This window comes from Sinohyriopsis cumingii, chromosome 14 (assembly GCF_028554795.1).
Source record: "Sinohyriopsis cumingii isolate HCF-2022 chromosome 14, ASM2855479v2, whole genome shotgun sequence".
Taxonomy (NCBI): domain Eukaryota; kingdom Metazoa; phylum Mollusca; class Bivalvia; order Unionida; family Unionidae; genus Sinohyriopsis; species Sinohyriopsis cumingii.
In genome coordinates, this window is record NC_142974.1 from 27,396,887 (window position 1) to 27,413,680 (window position 16,794).

The window sequence follows — 16,794 nt, forward strand, 5'->3', positions numbered from 1 at the left end:
AAAAGTTCCCTGAATATGCAAATTGTTCACTTAAAAATAATTTGAACTAGTTAAAATTTAAATCATTTAATGGCAGAATAGTGCATCCTGTGGAACAAAGATATAAAGTTTGCATATTGATCTTTCATGAGTAGGGTCAAAGTCTGATTCCTGATTCTTTTATTTTCGGCTTTTTGTTTTCTTGTTTTAGCTTACAGTCTTGAATGTGACTTTAATGAAGATATGTGTGGCTACCAAAACGACATTCGATCCAGCATACAGTGGAAAAGAGAAGCAACCCCCTTCAATATGGGAGGATATTTCTTATTTGACCGTGGACCTTGTAAGTACAATTTCACAGTAATAATCCTTACTATAATAAATGGTCTGAAATTCATTTTGTTCTTCCAAGAGAAACAGGTAAAAATTATGCATATCCTTTTTCCAGTACTGTTGCCATTGTTGGCACTGGTGTCAGCATTAGGGTTTTGAATTTAACTGTGTCACTGACAATCTTACATGTACAGTCACAAAACATTGATAGTAGAGGGTAATGCTCATCGTAGGCATAAGTAGATGACATTGACATATTTTTTAGCATTCAGTTACTGATAATTAATTGGAAAATGCCCGGGTGGAACAAGCAAGACATATCATTCTGGACTATAAAATGTGTATCCATGTAAACTCTGCAATGCAGCATGCTGTTTTGTGTATCCTCTAATTGAGACTTCTGGACTGTACATATTTATGTTACCCATATTGAAGTGCATTCATTTTGGATATTGATTCTTGTGTTCTGTGGAAATCAAATGTGCATGCTATTCTCGTTTAGGATCTGTGGGAGAATTCAAATCATTGATGTAATTATAAGATAGTAGTAGATCGATATTCACGGTTTTTCTCGGTAATGTTTGGTGTAGTATATTCATATTTTGTATCCATGCTGTATGCAACAATAATATGGTCTCCCTGCTCCAAAGTGTCGTGTTCTTCTGTCTTCAGGTAGTGATAATTTGAGCCTGTATCAGGATTGGCAGAGAAATTTTGTGATATAGTGATGCATTGATGAGATTGAACTTCCTCAAATGTAAATGGTATCAGATAGTGTCATATATCAGGCACCACTGGTATGGAAGTAATTTAGTATTTTTATTGACTCCTTATTCTTGTACATAAGGTAGTGTTTCTCAAAATATTTTGTCTTGCGGCGCACCAAAAAGATCTAAAAATATTCACAGCACACCTGTATAATGGGCTGCATTATTTATTATTAGACTATTACTATAATTAGAGTGATCGAGTTCTCCCGAGATCTCGCATAAGTCTCGCATTATGAAAGGAACCAATGAATGACAGACACACAGAATTTGCAGAGTTTGCATCTTTATATATGTTACTTTTTTTAACTTTTGCGATATTGATTTACCATTTAATTTTTCGATATGTTCAAGGTTACAAAACGCTAGCAATTTTAAATATTTTTCAAAACTCCCACGGCACACCTGCAAACCTCTCGCGGCACACAGTTTGAGAATCCCTGACATAAGGTATCAGAAACAATTGGAACAACAGAGCCTAACACATTCTTTTTGTATCCATGCCATATTCTGTGGAGATGGAATATTATGCTACTTATATTTCACTGTACATCCTATCCTGTCACATTATATTATGTCCATCATGATATTTATTTCCACACAATAGCTTTTGAAGAAGATCACATATTGAAACCATGATGAGACGTTTGACACTTTATACTTTTACATTTTTTACTATAACATTTTTACATTGTTCTGGGTCTATTTGACTTAGGACTTAGCTTTTGCATACTAAACCAAGCTTTCTTCCATTGCACCATATTTGCAGAGATATCTCTGTGATATAAACAGATTATTCAATTCTTTGATACCTTTTAAATTTTAGTGCCTGGTTCTGATGGGTCAACCACTCCAACCCCAGTGCAAACTTATGGAACAATGCCACCCGAAGGAACAGGGACAAAAGCAACAGAGACACCTTGGAGATACTCAACCACTGGTCTGAACACCATGGGCTTGACAACATCAACTGTGTCAAATGGTAACTAGTATCATGAAAGAGAACTTAACTCAGAAAGTTTATGTTGCAAGTATTAATATTAATGTGTAAGGGGAAGTAAGACCTTGTAGTCTCTACTTTCAGATGTAAAACTCAAGCTTCAGCAGCTCAAAGTCTAAAATCTTTGACATTCTGTAAGTTTGTTTATAGAATTTTAAGAGCCTACAATTACTCTATTAAAATGCCAAATTTAAACAACGTAATCGTACTCAAAATATTACAGATTTTTTGGGAAATGTTGATATACCTGCATAATTGGGCATTTGTTTGTCTACAGAATTGAGCTTGAGTTTTATTTTTAAAAATTTCTTTGAAGAAATGAGACTTGAACAATTTTGAGTAATGGTATGATTTGCTGTGGCAAAACAATATAACAACAGTGCTTCTCTTTTAATCTGAGTGGATTCATTATTGCCTTCAAACATATGAGCGACAAAAGCAAAAATAATTAAATTTACTCTTTAATAATTTGGCACATATTTCAGTGATTGTTAAATTGGTGTTGAATATTATTTCAACAGTCCTGTCCATTGTTATGATGATGTATTTTTTGCATATTTAGCTGGATATTCATATGCCAGAAATGACCAGTTTGAAAAGTATTACTTTGATTACCTCCAACTACCTATCCTTCAGGAAGTCATGCTATTTGACATCAGACAAAGATGTTTGGTCTTCTGATTGATACTAGGTTTGGAACAGAGGGAGGTTTGATAATTAGAGTTGAGATAAATCGAGATTTATTATTTGGGTAAAAAAAAAGTTGCAATGACAAACCTGCTTTACAGGTTATTTCTATTATATAATGGTCTCATAAGCAGTCATTTTTTTCAAGGCACCAATCTGCAGGAAAAATAAACTGCTTTTAAGCATTCACATGTCTTAGGAGGGTACTTTTTCCCTTCACAGAGGTGACTGTCCAATACAGGTTTGACTGAAAGAGACAGGCTGATAGACCCAGTTTACAGACATTCATTTGAGGGCAGTTTGAAAGTGGGAAATATGTTAATATGAATCTTGAAGACTTACTTTCACCAGATGTCTAATTGGTTATGCTGGGACATCAATGAATTTTATACAAATAGTTTACAACAAATTAAATTTAATGTTTCAGTAACAACATGTAGATTGATTTATTTTTATCAGAGAGGAAAGATTTTGATTTAAATAAAATATTTATAGCATGTATGAGTAGCATCTTTCAGAAAACACCATGATGAACAACATAATTTCTAGAAGCCATTGCATATTTTACCAGTACCTGGCTTTCATTCCATTTCTAAAATTCTTTTGGGTCAACATAAATTTCTAAGTTACCAGTCATACCCAAGTTGTGGCATATGGCATGATTAGGGTTTGAGACATGGTGATGAATGTGGATTGACGTACTATTGAAAGAAAAAAATTGTACAGCTGTTTTGCTGAACATTGGTCATCATATGCTATCTTAATTCATTGTCCATAATTTTTTTTCCAGGATACATTCTTGTTGTGAATGAATCATTGACACAAGGATGGGCATACCTGTACTCACCAAACTTTACCAGCGCTGGATATAATTGCTATCTGCACTTCTCTGCTGCTTTGGCTGTTGGATTTGGTGGGAATTTGAACACTCAACTGTACCTGTTCAACAACTCTGGCTATGACAGGACATTGATTTATCAAACTTACTCTGGCAACCTTTGGACAGGATGGGTTGAACAGGCCTTTTACATTTCTCCAGGAGACTTCTATCTGATATTTTATGTCAGTGGTTATAACTTTCAAGCAGCTCTTGACAATGTTTACCTATCTGGCTGCAATGGTAAGTGAAAGACCATATCTATGCCTGTCTATTTGTCTTGTCAGCAAAGCTTAAATAATACACTGGTAATACTTCCACTGTGAAGTTATTATTGTTTGCTTTAATGAATTGTTAAGTATGTAATATTTTACAGTATCAATAAGAGTTAAAACCTGGATAGGGAATGAAAACTTTGGGGTTAGAATTTTAAACAATGACCTCTGTTTGACGTGACCTTGCGTAGTTATAGTGACATCATATAACAGTTTGTCAGGCACATATAAATGGGAGATATTTTTGGTAAAAACTGTTATTACCACCCTGTATGGACTGGAAGAAGATGATTTAAACCAGAAAAATCTATTTGGTATGATCAGTTTGGATAAACACATCCAATGTGATATTCTCTTCTTGAGTTAATCAGAGGTGTTCTGAACATTCGGGTATCATACCTGTATCCTCATTATGATGTTCACAGGTTAACTCTTTACCTTCTGCTAACGCATATATGCGACCCTAAAAATAGCCTTGTAACCCCAGAGACGCATATACAAGCTGCTAATAATACTCTCTCTGTCCCGGCTGGCTCATACATGCATTTCTGGCCAAGGGTTGGGAAACCCCAGATACGCATATACACGTTTCATATTAAAGCTTTGTATTGGATGAAATTACAAACATCCGTTCTCTTTTATAATATTTAGCCAATGAAAATAGTCCTTACATAAAATGATGAACATATTCTATTAGTAGTTTTACAGCATATAAGCGGGAAATTCTATTGAAAACGAGGTAAATGGTGACAGTAAAACAAAATGTCAACATTCATGTATTCTGATGACGATTCTGATGGAAATTTTGAAGGATTTGAAAGTGATGATATTGATTTTAACCAGATTCAAGATGAAGGATTGGATATTAGTATAAGTCCTGTTTCGACACCTGACATTTCAGATTTATATGAAACGCGAGACAATCAAGTCTGGTCGGAACACGTGAGACCAGTAAATGTGGACGACTTGAGAGCAGTTTCAGGGCCAGCATATATTTTAGAAGAAAATGCAAAGGAAATAGATTTCTTTTTATGTGCTTCAGGCAGTATCATAAAAAATTACTAAATCTGCAATAAAATAGTGGACACATTGGTGTGCAAAATAGTGGTGAGAAAAGTAATCTAATATACATTTTAAACAGATATATTGAGATATATTTTTTTATTATAAATATGTGAATATAAACATTGATTCCTGTGGATTATATGTACTTGGTGGAAATAAGTGGCACAAAACATTGGTAAGTATTTAAAATTTTATTTTTCATTAAATTACATAGTTTGCATGGGACAAAATTGATACAGAAAATGTAGACAGCATGTAAATAATTCAAGAAGTTCTCACTCAGGCAGCTATTATGATGCTCTGGGGTTCAACCTACAAACTGCTGCTAGAAGGCAGGCTGCTAATCAGGCTTAGTAGCCAGGGCAGCAGGTACTTGCAGAAGGTAAAGAGTTAAACACTGATGTTAGTGTTAACGCTTTACCTCATGCAAGCGCCTTTTGATGCCTCTACTCCATTCACATGGAAGCGTCTTTGGACATCTCTACCCAGTTTGCATGGAAGCGCCATTTGACGCCTCTACACCATTCTGATGGAAGTGCCTTTCAATGCCTTCTGTAAACTTTAGCCAATTTGCGCAGGATTTCATAGTGCCACCTTCAGGGAAAAACCCTATTAGATACTATATTCATTGGTCTGAATGACCATTATGCCTGATAATGTGGTCGCTGCTTACGCTCTGTTCAACATATGATGTTTAAAGTAACTGGGTCATATTCTCCACTCTCCAGAATGAAGGCCACGGATTTTGTTCAGTACTTGATTTTTCACGATTAGAATCACAACTACGAAAGCTTCAATAACTTAGCTTAAGGCACTGATATTGACATAGCAGTAATTAGTTTTTATAAATTTTCAAATTCAGATTATTTAATGATGTAGACAAAGAACTTGTAAATTTCGAGTATGAGAAATGACAGCTATGGCTGGTTATGCGGCTGCACTGACTTGACGGTGAACAAGTTCTCTCAAGATTTTATAGCACATAAGTTCTTCCATGGAAAACATTAATACAGTTATAACGATTGGATTTTACTCTTAGATCTTTCCAAACATAATATAAGTTTACCAAAAATGTAAAATGGTTAAAATTGCTGTTAAACGTAACATATGCTACACTGCCCAACAGTTAACAGGCATGCATGTGTGTATGGAGTTGAACAGGTAACAGGTATTCTATTTAGAGTGCACTGCACTGGGTAACTTTGCTACATGTACATTGAAACTCTAAAAAGCCATACACTCTATGAGGTAAAGGGTTAAGCTGTTGTATATTGAAGTGATTTCTCCAAAACTGTTGTGGTTATACATTTAAAACTTAATGAGTGCAGACTAAGTTGATGCGACCTGTTTTTTTTATTGAGGTTAGGATTATCATTATTGATCATTTGGTAGATCAGGATGCAAAAGGTGGCTGCATTCTGAGGATGTCTTGTTAATTCATTGGCCCCGATCCTGACTGTACACATGATCTGGTTTCTGCATTCAATGGCAGATTCCACTTGTAGTCATGGTTTGTTTACTGCATTCATTGGCCGATCCAGTCTCCAGTCGTGGTGAATGTGTTAGGTACAGTGTCTCTGATTGGTTACAAATGGTGTTTTTTTCTCCAAGAATCAGACCAGTATTAAACCAGTCAGAAATGATTTTACTTTCGTTTGTGCAAATTGTATTGTTCAGAAGCAAAGGGTTACTAATTGAGAGCAATTTCACTACACGTGTTCTGTTCATGCAAAATCTTGAATGATGGAGGACATAAGAGTGATTTTTGATGACAATGAGAGCAAAAGTGAGGAGTTTCTCTGGTTTGATATTGTAAATATTGAGCAAGCAGAGGAAATATATGTTTGGCAATTGGATATTTTGCGAGATTTAGATTTGGACATAGAAGTTTCTGATATTCATCCATCATCACAAGAGGCTGCTGATAGTGATGATGATAGGGCTGATGACATATTTCTAAAAATATTACACATAATTTTGTAAATAGTGTGTAAATAAGTTGTAAAAGGCTTGGACAAATAGGAAAAAAAAATACATCACTGTGTAGACAAATTCATTTGGAATACTTGGTGAAAATTTTATGGAGTTTTATTAAAGATATTAGAAGAGAAATAAAGGTAAGAGTGAATGCATGTGCATGATGTTTACAAAATTTTCCAAACAGGTAAAAACTCTCTGGGGCACAAGCAGCTAGACATTGCTGGGGATGAATGAGTTAACACATTAACCCCTAGCGACGACTTTACGGGGCAGGAGGTAGTAGCCTACTACCGAGCTCTGTAGTGTCATGGTCATGCATGATACACTAAAATGGATGGTATTATAGAAAGGTAGACAGATGTAGCTCTACAATGATACCAAATAATCTGGAATATCTAGTTGCACTACAAAATACAGATAGAAAAACCTCATTTTTTGGACCCGACTTTTTTTAATGCAAAATTCGCCCGTGGTTGGAATCCCGTTTTGTGTCCAGATTTTAGACTTTTTGGTCTCAGATCTAAGGCAAACCGGCATGAACTGCAAACAGACAGATGAGCCTTTGCAAAAAGTAGGATAAGATGGGCATTTGGAATAAAGAGTGGTCTCCATACAAAAATAATGGCTCCATTTAGCAAAAAAAAAAAAACAAAACAAGTCCAACTTTTACCCTTATGCTCATGCGTGAGTCAAATAGCTAACGAAAAACGATGTTTCTAACACAACTTGGCAGTATGTTATTGAAAGATGACCGGGGATTTGTTGTTTTCGAGTCTATTCAGAAATAGTTTTCAAAATGTGTTTCCTACTCGATTTTCAGGCAAAAATGGCAAAAACCTCCAGGGGTTAATGTGTTAAGGGAAACATTAGCATGGACTCCAGTGAAAATGTGACTGAAATGTCACTGAAAGTTTTGGTTAAAAAATAGGAGATTTCCATGGCATTTTCGGTGAGATCTTTTGAAAATATTAGGCATTTCAAAAGGTTTCAAATGAAATAATGGATACAAGATACAGCACTTTATTAATCACTGTAATATTTCAATATAAATCAAATAATATTATAGAATTATACTGTAGACTGGGCTTTTGAATGTACAAACTGTGACGCTGTTGTGATCGCTTGAATGAGCTCTTGATCCACAAACAGCTGTGACAAATGTTTGTTTAATGTAATTATACTGATTTTACTCAGAATTATAACAGCTATAATATTTTTCTAATATGAACAATAATATCATGTTATTGATCAAAGGTACTTAATTGTGGGCAGTGAAATGTGAAATTTACTGTGTAAAGATATGACCAACTTTGATAGAGATTTTATACACAATAAAATACACTCTTGCATTAATTTTTTTAAAATACATATCCCTTGTAAGAAACAAAACATAAAATGTACAAGAGTATTTTGCACTCTCCATCTCTCTCAGTTCACACTACAGATCCTTGTTGAGTCATTACAAATGTTCTAAGTTAGTATGTGACAATAATAACAATTTCATTGGTTAAAAAGATCAACATTTTACTCTTTCTTTGATGGCTACTCATGACCTAGAATCTACTCGAAATATGATACATGATGATCATTCCCGATCTTTGCTGATCTCAGCTTTAGAGCGGTTTCCATGCAGATTCCAGATTCAGTAGAATCTGCGCTAGCCACATCCTAGTATTAGATTGTATACTGATCTGATCCCAGATTAAGCAAAATCTGTGCTAGTCTGACCCGAGCATTAGAGTGAATTCTGGGATGATCCCAGATTGAATTGAACCAGGCATTCCAAAGAATGTAATTCGATCGTGAATTCAGCCAAATCTTCATTTATTATGTTAGAGAAATTGGAATATTTTATTTTTGCAAATACTCTAGATGAAGTAAAGTTTTTCTCTTTTCTAATATCTTCATTTCTTTCATTTAAAACATTTATTTATATCTTTCAGGAAGTACAACTACACCTTATCCGACTCCTTCCACATCTTCAGGTAATGTAAACAGTCTATTCTTTTTATGAGATTCATATTTCTTATATTTATATCAATATCTTCATGTAGATTTTGTTAAAAAACTAGATGCCACTCTGATCATTTTTATATTGTTAGCATATTATGTCATAGTACGGTGCACAAAATCTGCCAGCATCCTATGGCTTTTTGGCTAACTTGAACAATATTATAGTTTTGGATCATTATACATCAAAGCACAACCGATATACAAACTATTATGAATTGTGGAACCCATGTTTACAGTTGTCACTTTTGTTGAGCCCACCTTAGTGGAAAAGCGGAACAGTTGTCTCTATTCCAGCAGCAATGCCATCATCATCAAACAGTTAGCTGATGTTTTGCTTCAGGTTTTTCTGAATCATTTATTCATATTTCCTTAACCCCTTAAAGTTGATAAATTCTGCATGAGTAATGACATGTTATGAAGTTAAAAAGAGACAATTATGTTGCACTCACTTATTCTTTTACTTTAGGGTTAAGGCCTTAAAGGTTTAATTAAATGTAGATTTACAGCAGTGCTTTGAGTGTGAGGATGATCTGCAGTCCATGACATTTTTGTTTTTGAAAATCTGGTTTAATTAAAGTTTTACAATTTTAGGGGACTCTTTGTATTATGGCCATTACTGTCCAAATTGGCCATGTTTAAGTGGGGGGAGCTGTCACTACACACAGGAGGGATGTTACTATTGTATCTGTGCTCCTGGCTATCATGGACAAACCTGTGAATATGGTAAGCAGATGTTCACTTTAATCATTGAGTTGTACTGTCTCTTATTACTTTAAGTTAGCTTTTAGGAGTCAATTTTGTTTTGAAACGAATGGTACTTTTTGGCTCACATAATTAGTTTAAAACTATTCATTTGCAAGCTAGGAAAAAAAGATATTTAAAGTACTTGAAATTAAAAAAAATTCTCTCACCTGGTTTTAAGTATCCTGATATGAGGGCCTTTCCATCAATATCTGTGACTACTCTAGATGAACCTTAAGGTTAAAGCTATTTACTTATCTAAAGAATAGTTGGGGTTGTCAGAATACAAAAGAGAGGGTAATCACATTAAGGAACTATGCATAATATATAAGCATTGTCTTTTACCTTCATTAACTTCCAAGAAAGTTTGTAAGACCTGTTCTGTCAGTCTGTGAAATCTTCTGATGATAAACCCTCAATTGTATTTTTTATATACAATGCATGTGTTGTATTTAAGCACTTGTATAATCCTGAATTGATATGTACGTATGTATGTGTGTTTGTGTGTGTGTGTGTGTGTGTGTATCTATGCTTGTGTATATGACCGCTCCATTGGCCATTTCCAGAAAGTTTGTAAGACCGGTTCTGTGAAATCTTTTGATGATAAACCCTTAATTGTTTTTTTTTTTATATGCAATGCATGTGTTGTATTTAAGCACTTTCATAATCATGAATCAATATTTATGTGTGTGTGTGTGTGTGTGTGTGTGTGTGTCAATGTATGTATGTATGTTTGTGTATATGACCGCTCCATTGGCCTAGTGGTTAGAGTGTCCACTGCATGGTAGGTCGTTGGTTCGATCCTGGCTGAATCATACCAAAGACTTACAAAAATGGTACAACAGCTGCCTTGCTTGGCGGTCAGCATTAAGAGGTTAGTCTTAGGACTGGTCAGCCTGGTGTCAGGATAATGTGACTGGGTGGGACATGATGCTACGTGTCTGTGGCATGATGTCCCAGTGCTAGACATCACTATAAACTGCCACACTGCACACATCATAGCGATATGACTGAATTTTTTTTAAAGCTACGTTAAAAAACCAAATCACACACACACTGTATGTATGTATGTATATGTATGTATGCATGTATGTATGTGAAATAAGAACATTTACTGAGTAAATTAAATTACTAACATCAACTGTTTATTTTCTTCTTCAGGAAACAGATCATCAAATAGTACATCAGGTAAATATAGAATCAAATCATTTAGAATACAGATCAGATTTTTTCACATACATACAATTCAGCAATTTGGACCAAGGACAATTTTGCAGTTGCAGACATATTGGAAGTTTCATGTCTCTTGAGAATGCAAGACATTGCTTTGTTGGCTAACAAATTGGCTGAATATAGAATGCCTTCAATACATTGTCTTTCATTGCCTGTGATCAAAGGTACTTAATTGTTCTACCTTAGCCTAAATCATATCTGAGGTCGGTCAAATCTGGTGTCATGTTTTTTACAACGGAAAACATATGGCAAAGTAAAGATATTACCATAATGCTTCTAACTTATTATTTACTTTGAATGCTGTCAGTGATCATTGTTTTGACTATTTAATTTAGTGAAACCCCTCCCCCCAGTGTTTAGCACTGCCTGTCATAGCCTGAATGATCTTATGCAGTGGTATGTTATCTGCAATCTATATATTAACACAAATTTGTTTTAAATAGTAGCAGTAACTTACCCATTGCTATTGTGCTGCTTTCCATTTCATGGAGACTTTTTAGTGTGATGCAGTCTACTCATGCACTTCATGTTATGTGTGCAGAATGATCATCTTGTTCAAGGGTGCAGTGCTATGGACATTAGGACAAGGCCATCACCAGAGAAAATTTGCTTGTGGCAAGTGTTGAGTGGATTTGATTTCTCCCTTTTTAAGTTATTAATTAGAATCTTCCCCCTTTTCAGATTCAGTTCTGTAAGGGTCCTACTGTTTGATGTTACTTTGTGTATCTGACCCCTTTATGGGTTTGGGTACGCTCTCCTACTTTTTAATATACATATCTCTCAGCAACTCTCAACCAGATAACTTGTGAACCTGCTGTTAACATAGGGGCAGGCATAGATCCCATTTTTTCTAGTAAACATCAAAAGAATCACCACTTATTTATTAAATCCTGATTTTTTTTTTCATCGGAAATTTGAATCAGTAACATGAAGTTCTCAATTTATAATAAGGATGCCTTTTTACGATTTCATTTCTTAAACAAATCTCACCTTATGGTAAATAACGATCTTTGATAAAATTTTGATCAGTGAAAATGTCACTAATGCCTGACAGTGGTAACACTTTCAGACAAAAATAGCACTGAATTAGGTTTTGTTGTGTTTTATTTGTACATTTTAATTTAGTTTCAGTGTATTCATCATAAATTCAATATGCACTCTCGTACTCCAATATAAATATGTCACTCTACTGTCACAGCTATGCTTGTGGATATTTTTATGAGAACCTAATCAACTGATGACTCTGGGGGTTGTGAGTGTCTGATTGGTCTAAAGCGCTGTCTGTTACGGAACACTGCCATCTCACCTCTGTCTGCATGGGTTCGAGTCTCAGATTCATCCAATGTGGGTATGTGAGAAAGCTTGCCAGTAGCTTCTCATGGGTTGGTGGTTCTGTCTGGGGTTTTTCCTCCACCATTAATACTGGCTGCCATGTAGAGCCTATCATGTGATGAAAAATGGCGTTAAATATATATATTTATTAAAATCTATGTTTTAATTTTCCTGTAGGTATTGGGACTACAAATCAAACACCATCCTCAACTACAGGTAGTAAAGTTGTTTTCTATCAGAATAATCTTTTGTTCACAAATGTTCATTTCTCAAAGTAATACTAGCTATATCCATTGCTACTACAAGAAGAAACAAAGGTTGCATGCATACTAGATGATTGTTGTTTTTGAAACATCAATCAAGTAAGTTTTGGCAGTATTTTATAACAAATATTGATTACAACTTCACCTAAAAACAATAGCTTTATATTAATCCCACCCTTCCAACATATCCCATAAGTGATGTCTGGCAATAGCTTTATATTAATCACACCATTCTAACTTATCCCATAAGTGATGTCTGGCAATAGCTTTATATTAATCCCACCCTTCTAACATATCCCATAAGTGATGTCTGGCAATAGCTTTATATTAATCACACCATTCTAACTTATCCCATAAGTGATGTCTGGCAATAGCTTTATATTAATCCCACCCTTCTAACATATCCCATAAGTGATGTCTGGCAATAGCTTTATATTAATCCCACCATTCTAACATATCCCATAAGTGATGTCTGGCAATAGCTTTATATTAATCCCACCATTCTAACATATCCCATAAGTGATGTCTGGCAATAGCTTTATATTAATCCCACCATTCCAACATATCCCATAAGTGATGTCTGGCAATAGCTTTATATTAATCCCACCATTCTAACATACCCCATAAGTGATGTCTGGCAATAGCTTTATATTAATCCCACCATTCCAACATATCCCACGAGTGATGTCTGGTAATAGCTTTATATTAATCCCACCATTCTAACATGCCCCATAAGTGATGCCTGGCAATAGCTTTATATTAATCCCACCATTCCAACATATCCCATAAGTGATGTCTGGCAATAGCTTTATATTAATCCCACCATTCTAACATACCCCACAAATGATGTCTGGCAGTAGCTTTATATTAATCCCACCATTCCAACATGTCCCATAAGTGATGTCTGGCAATAGCTTTATATTAATCCCACCATTCCAACATATCCCATAAGTGATGTCTGGCAATAGCTTTATATTAATCCCACCATTCTAACATACCCCACAAGTGATGTCTGGCAATAGCTTTATATTAATCCCACCATTCTAACATATCCCATAAGTGATGTCCGGCAGTAGCTTTATATTAATCCCACCATTCCAACATATCCCATAAGTGATGTCTGGCATTAGCTTTATATTAATCCCACCATTCTAACATACCCCACAAGTGATGTCTGGCAATAGCTTTATATTAATCCCACCATTCCAACATATCCCACGAGTGATGTCTGGTAATAGCTTTATATTAATATCACCATTCTAACATACCCCACAAGTGATGTCTGGCAATAGCTTTATATTAATCCCACCATTCCAACATATCCCACGAGTGATGTCTGGTAATAGCTTTATATTAATCCCACCATTCTAACATACTCCATAAGTGATGCCTGGCAATAGCTTTATATTAATCCCACCATTCCAACATATCCCATAAGTGATGTCTGGCAATAACTTTATATTAATCCCACCATTCCAACATACCCCACAAGTGATGTCTGGCAATAGCTTTATATTAATCCCACCATTCCAACATATCTCATAAGTGATGTCTGGCAATAGCTTTATATTAATCCCACCATTCCAACATACCCCACAAGTGATGTCTGGCAATAGCTTTCTCTGCTGCCAGTCATATTTGTTTTTTAATAACATGAACTGAGTTAGTTACAACATAAACTTAGATCTTCAGTCACATAATGTGGAATATTGATGACATTGGTTCAACTTAAAATTTTGTGTGAATAGTGATGGGCAGAGTATCAGTTGAGGCAGTATGCAGTGGCATTTCTGGCTGTTTTCTGGAAACACTTTGAGCATGAAACTAAGATCAAGTTAAGATTTTGAAAATTGTTATACTTTATTATCTAAATTGGAATAAAGTTAGAATTGTAGAAAATTAAGAATATTTCCATCTTCTACTCTTGTATGCTTAATTTCAGTACATTGGCATACTCTGTCATATATATATATATATATATATATATATATATAATTTTGTTTTTGAGGTTTGAGTTTCCTGTTCAAAAGTTTAAAACAAAGAAAATTAAGAAGTGGCACAACCTGGCGCATCACAGTTTTCAGTTAGTTTTGTATTATACTTTTGGCAGAAGGAGTATCAAAACTATAAAATCTTGCAATAATGTATGCTCTTTTAGCAATATTGTAACTGTATACATACATATTGTATGTCTTATATTTCAGAATCTATGGATTTTTACTATGGCCAGTACTGCCCATCATGGAGCTGCTACAATGGAGCAAGCTGTTTTTATCGCTCCTCAACAGGATGTTACTTCTGTCTCTGTCCATCTGGTTTTACTGGAAGATATTGTGAAATCTGTAGGTGATACTGTAAACTATTTTTATTTTATTTTAATTTTATAAGAATATTTATATTAATTTGACCATTTATTTTCATAATTGTGGGCTGGATTGGAATTGTTGCCACCTGATCCACGCCATCTATGGAATTTGATAAATAAATCCTGGTCAAGGGTCATGCAAGGAGGTTCTGAAGGAAAGATGTTAAGATAATTGTGTATCAGGATAATGTGCAGGAACTATAATAATAATGGAAAATAAGTATGAAGACAATAATAAATATATATATATTGCCCCTCCACCCCCTCTATAAATGTTTTATCATGTGGTAAATAAAAGCTCACATGTGTACATGCAAAATTTATGAAACTTGTCAAGTAATTTGTTCTTTTACTAGCCGTTATTTATAACAGATAGAAGATATTGGACTGATTTGGTAAATTTTTATTGAATTTTCATTCAAAATCGTCTATTAAACAGTAATATACATGTCTCATTTTACAGTTGTAACAACAACTCCATCAACAACATTGCCTGTCAAATATGGTAAGTTTATATATCATAATCTTAGTGTTACATCATTCTGGAAGGGTAAATTATCTTCTTATATAACCTATTTAACCTACTTACTATGCATTTTCTCCATAAATTGAATTCTTAAGATACCTTCATAGCAGAGAATACAGTCTGAAAGTTGACAACTATGAGTGCTTCTTTTAGATATTTTTTAAAAACTTTTGTGTCATACCGCAAACATTGTTTGGTCAGTGGCTGAATGGGGATATAATGTTACCCTGTCCATCTGTCCTTCTGTCTGTTTTTCTCTATCATCTTGGTTACATTCTGTTTTTGTCTGGTGTTTATCTTTAATTTGGTGCAGGGGTCTTATAATGTTATTTGGATGCATCAGCTAATAGCAGCACCCTTCCACCAAGAGTAGCTGAGTGTGACCTACCAGTATTTATTTCATGCTTCATAAACTTTGGTTAAGTTTTACAAAAGAGTGAGTGGCAGGGCATTTTCATTTTAGGAACACATATCGATACCTGCTTTCTATGGTCAGATGCCTTGTGTTTCCTAAACAAATAATGGCTTCTTCTGCATTAAGTGGTCATTAGGGCATATTAACAGTGATGGCTGGGTGCATGCAAATAAACTTGTTTGATGAGGAAGGATCAGTCAGATTTTCATTTGTCAAAGAAAACAATCTAGCAAAAACAACATTATGTCTTATGGCCTAAATTTAAATTTTTTCTTCATTTTTTTTTTGGTCTTGTTTGATAATCATTTATTACTGACATCTTTACTCTTTGATTGGTATTGATCTCCAGTGGGATTTAGAAGGTAGAGTTTTACCAACTTTCAGTTGATAGTATGGCAGTTTCTAAAAAACCAATGTGACATTGAATCTTCACCTAAAGATTTCTTGGGCTGTATTGTTGATCTTAATAAAACATAGTGCCAATCTGCCATCCAGTATGGCCACCATGGTGACTGCAGTATCTTAAAATCCTTGTTTTCTTCTCTTTCTGAATGGATGGTTATATGGACATATATGAGATATCAACAAAAGACCTGTTATGATGTCAAGGGCAGATGATCTCATTGTAAAAGAACCAGTTTTATAAACCATCTTCATTTAATATTTTGAAATTATGCATGTTTTATGTGGGGTTTTTTGCTGAACCATTAATTACTGTGCATTATTGGAAAATGTGTCTTTCATAGAATGTAGCTGAGTTTAAAATGTCAACTTTCATTTTTGCACAGTTAACTCACATATTGGAAGTTTATGAAGGTGAAATGTTAATCCTGCAGTCTACATTGGCCACTCACTATAATGTGTCTCATTGTAACAGGGACCCTGTTATAACACTCAGACATGGTTCCCATCATACTGGTTGAATTCTATTTTTGCCATGTAG

At 34.7% G+C, this 16,794-nt stretch overlaps 1 protein-coding gene across 6 annotated transcripts in view; it reads left to right on the top strand.

Annotated features, from left to right (window-relative positions):
- LOC149783476 (uncharacterized) overlaps positions 1-16,794 on the top strand; it is a 298,719-nt gene that overhangs the window by 61,965 nt on the left and 219,960 nt on the right. For all 6 annotated transcript variants that reach the window (XM_089931706.1, XM_089931711.1, XM_089931709.1 and 3 more), the window contains exons 13-21: positions 191-322; positions 1,906-2,061; positions 3,557-3,886; positions 8,907-8,948; positions 9,568-9,699; positions 10,879-10,905; positions 12,460-12,498; positions 14,750-14,887; positions 15,374-15,415. In XM_089931706.1, the coding sequence (XP_089787832.1) occupies positions 191-322; positions 1,906-2,061; positions 3,557-3,886; positions 8,907-8,948; positions 9,568-9,699; positions 10,879-10,905; positions 12,460-12,498; positions 14,750-14,887; positions 15,374-15,415 (1,038 nt within the window). The remainder of the gene's footprint in view (positions 1-190; positions 323-1,905; positions 2,062-3,556; positions 3,887-8,906; positions 8,949-9,567; positions 9,700-10,878; positions 10,906-12,459; positions 12,499-14,749; positions 14,888-15,373; positions 15,416-16,794) is intronic.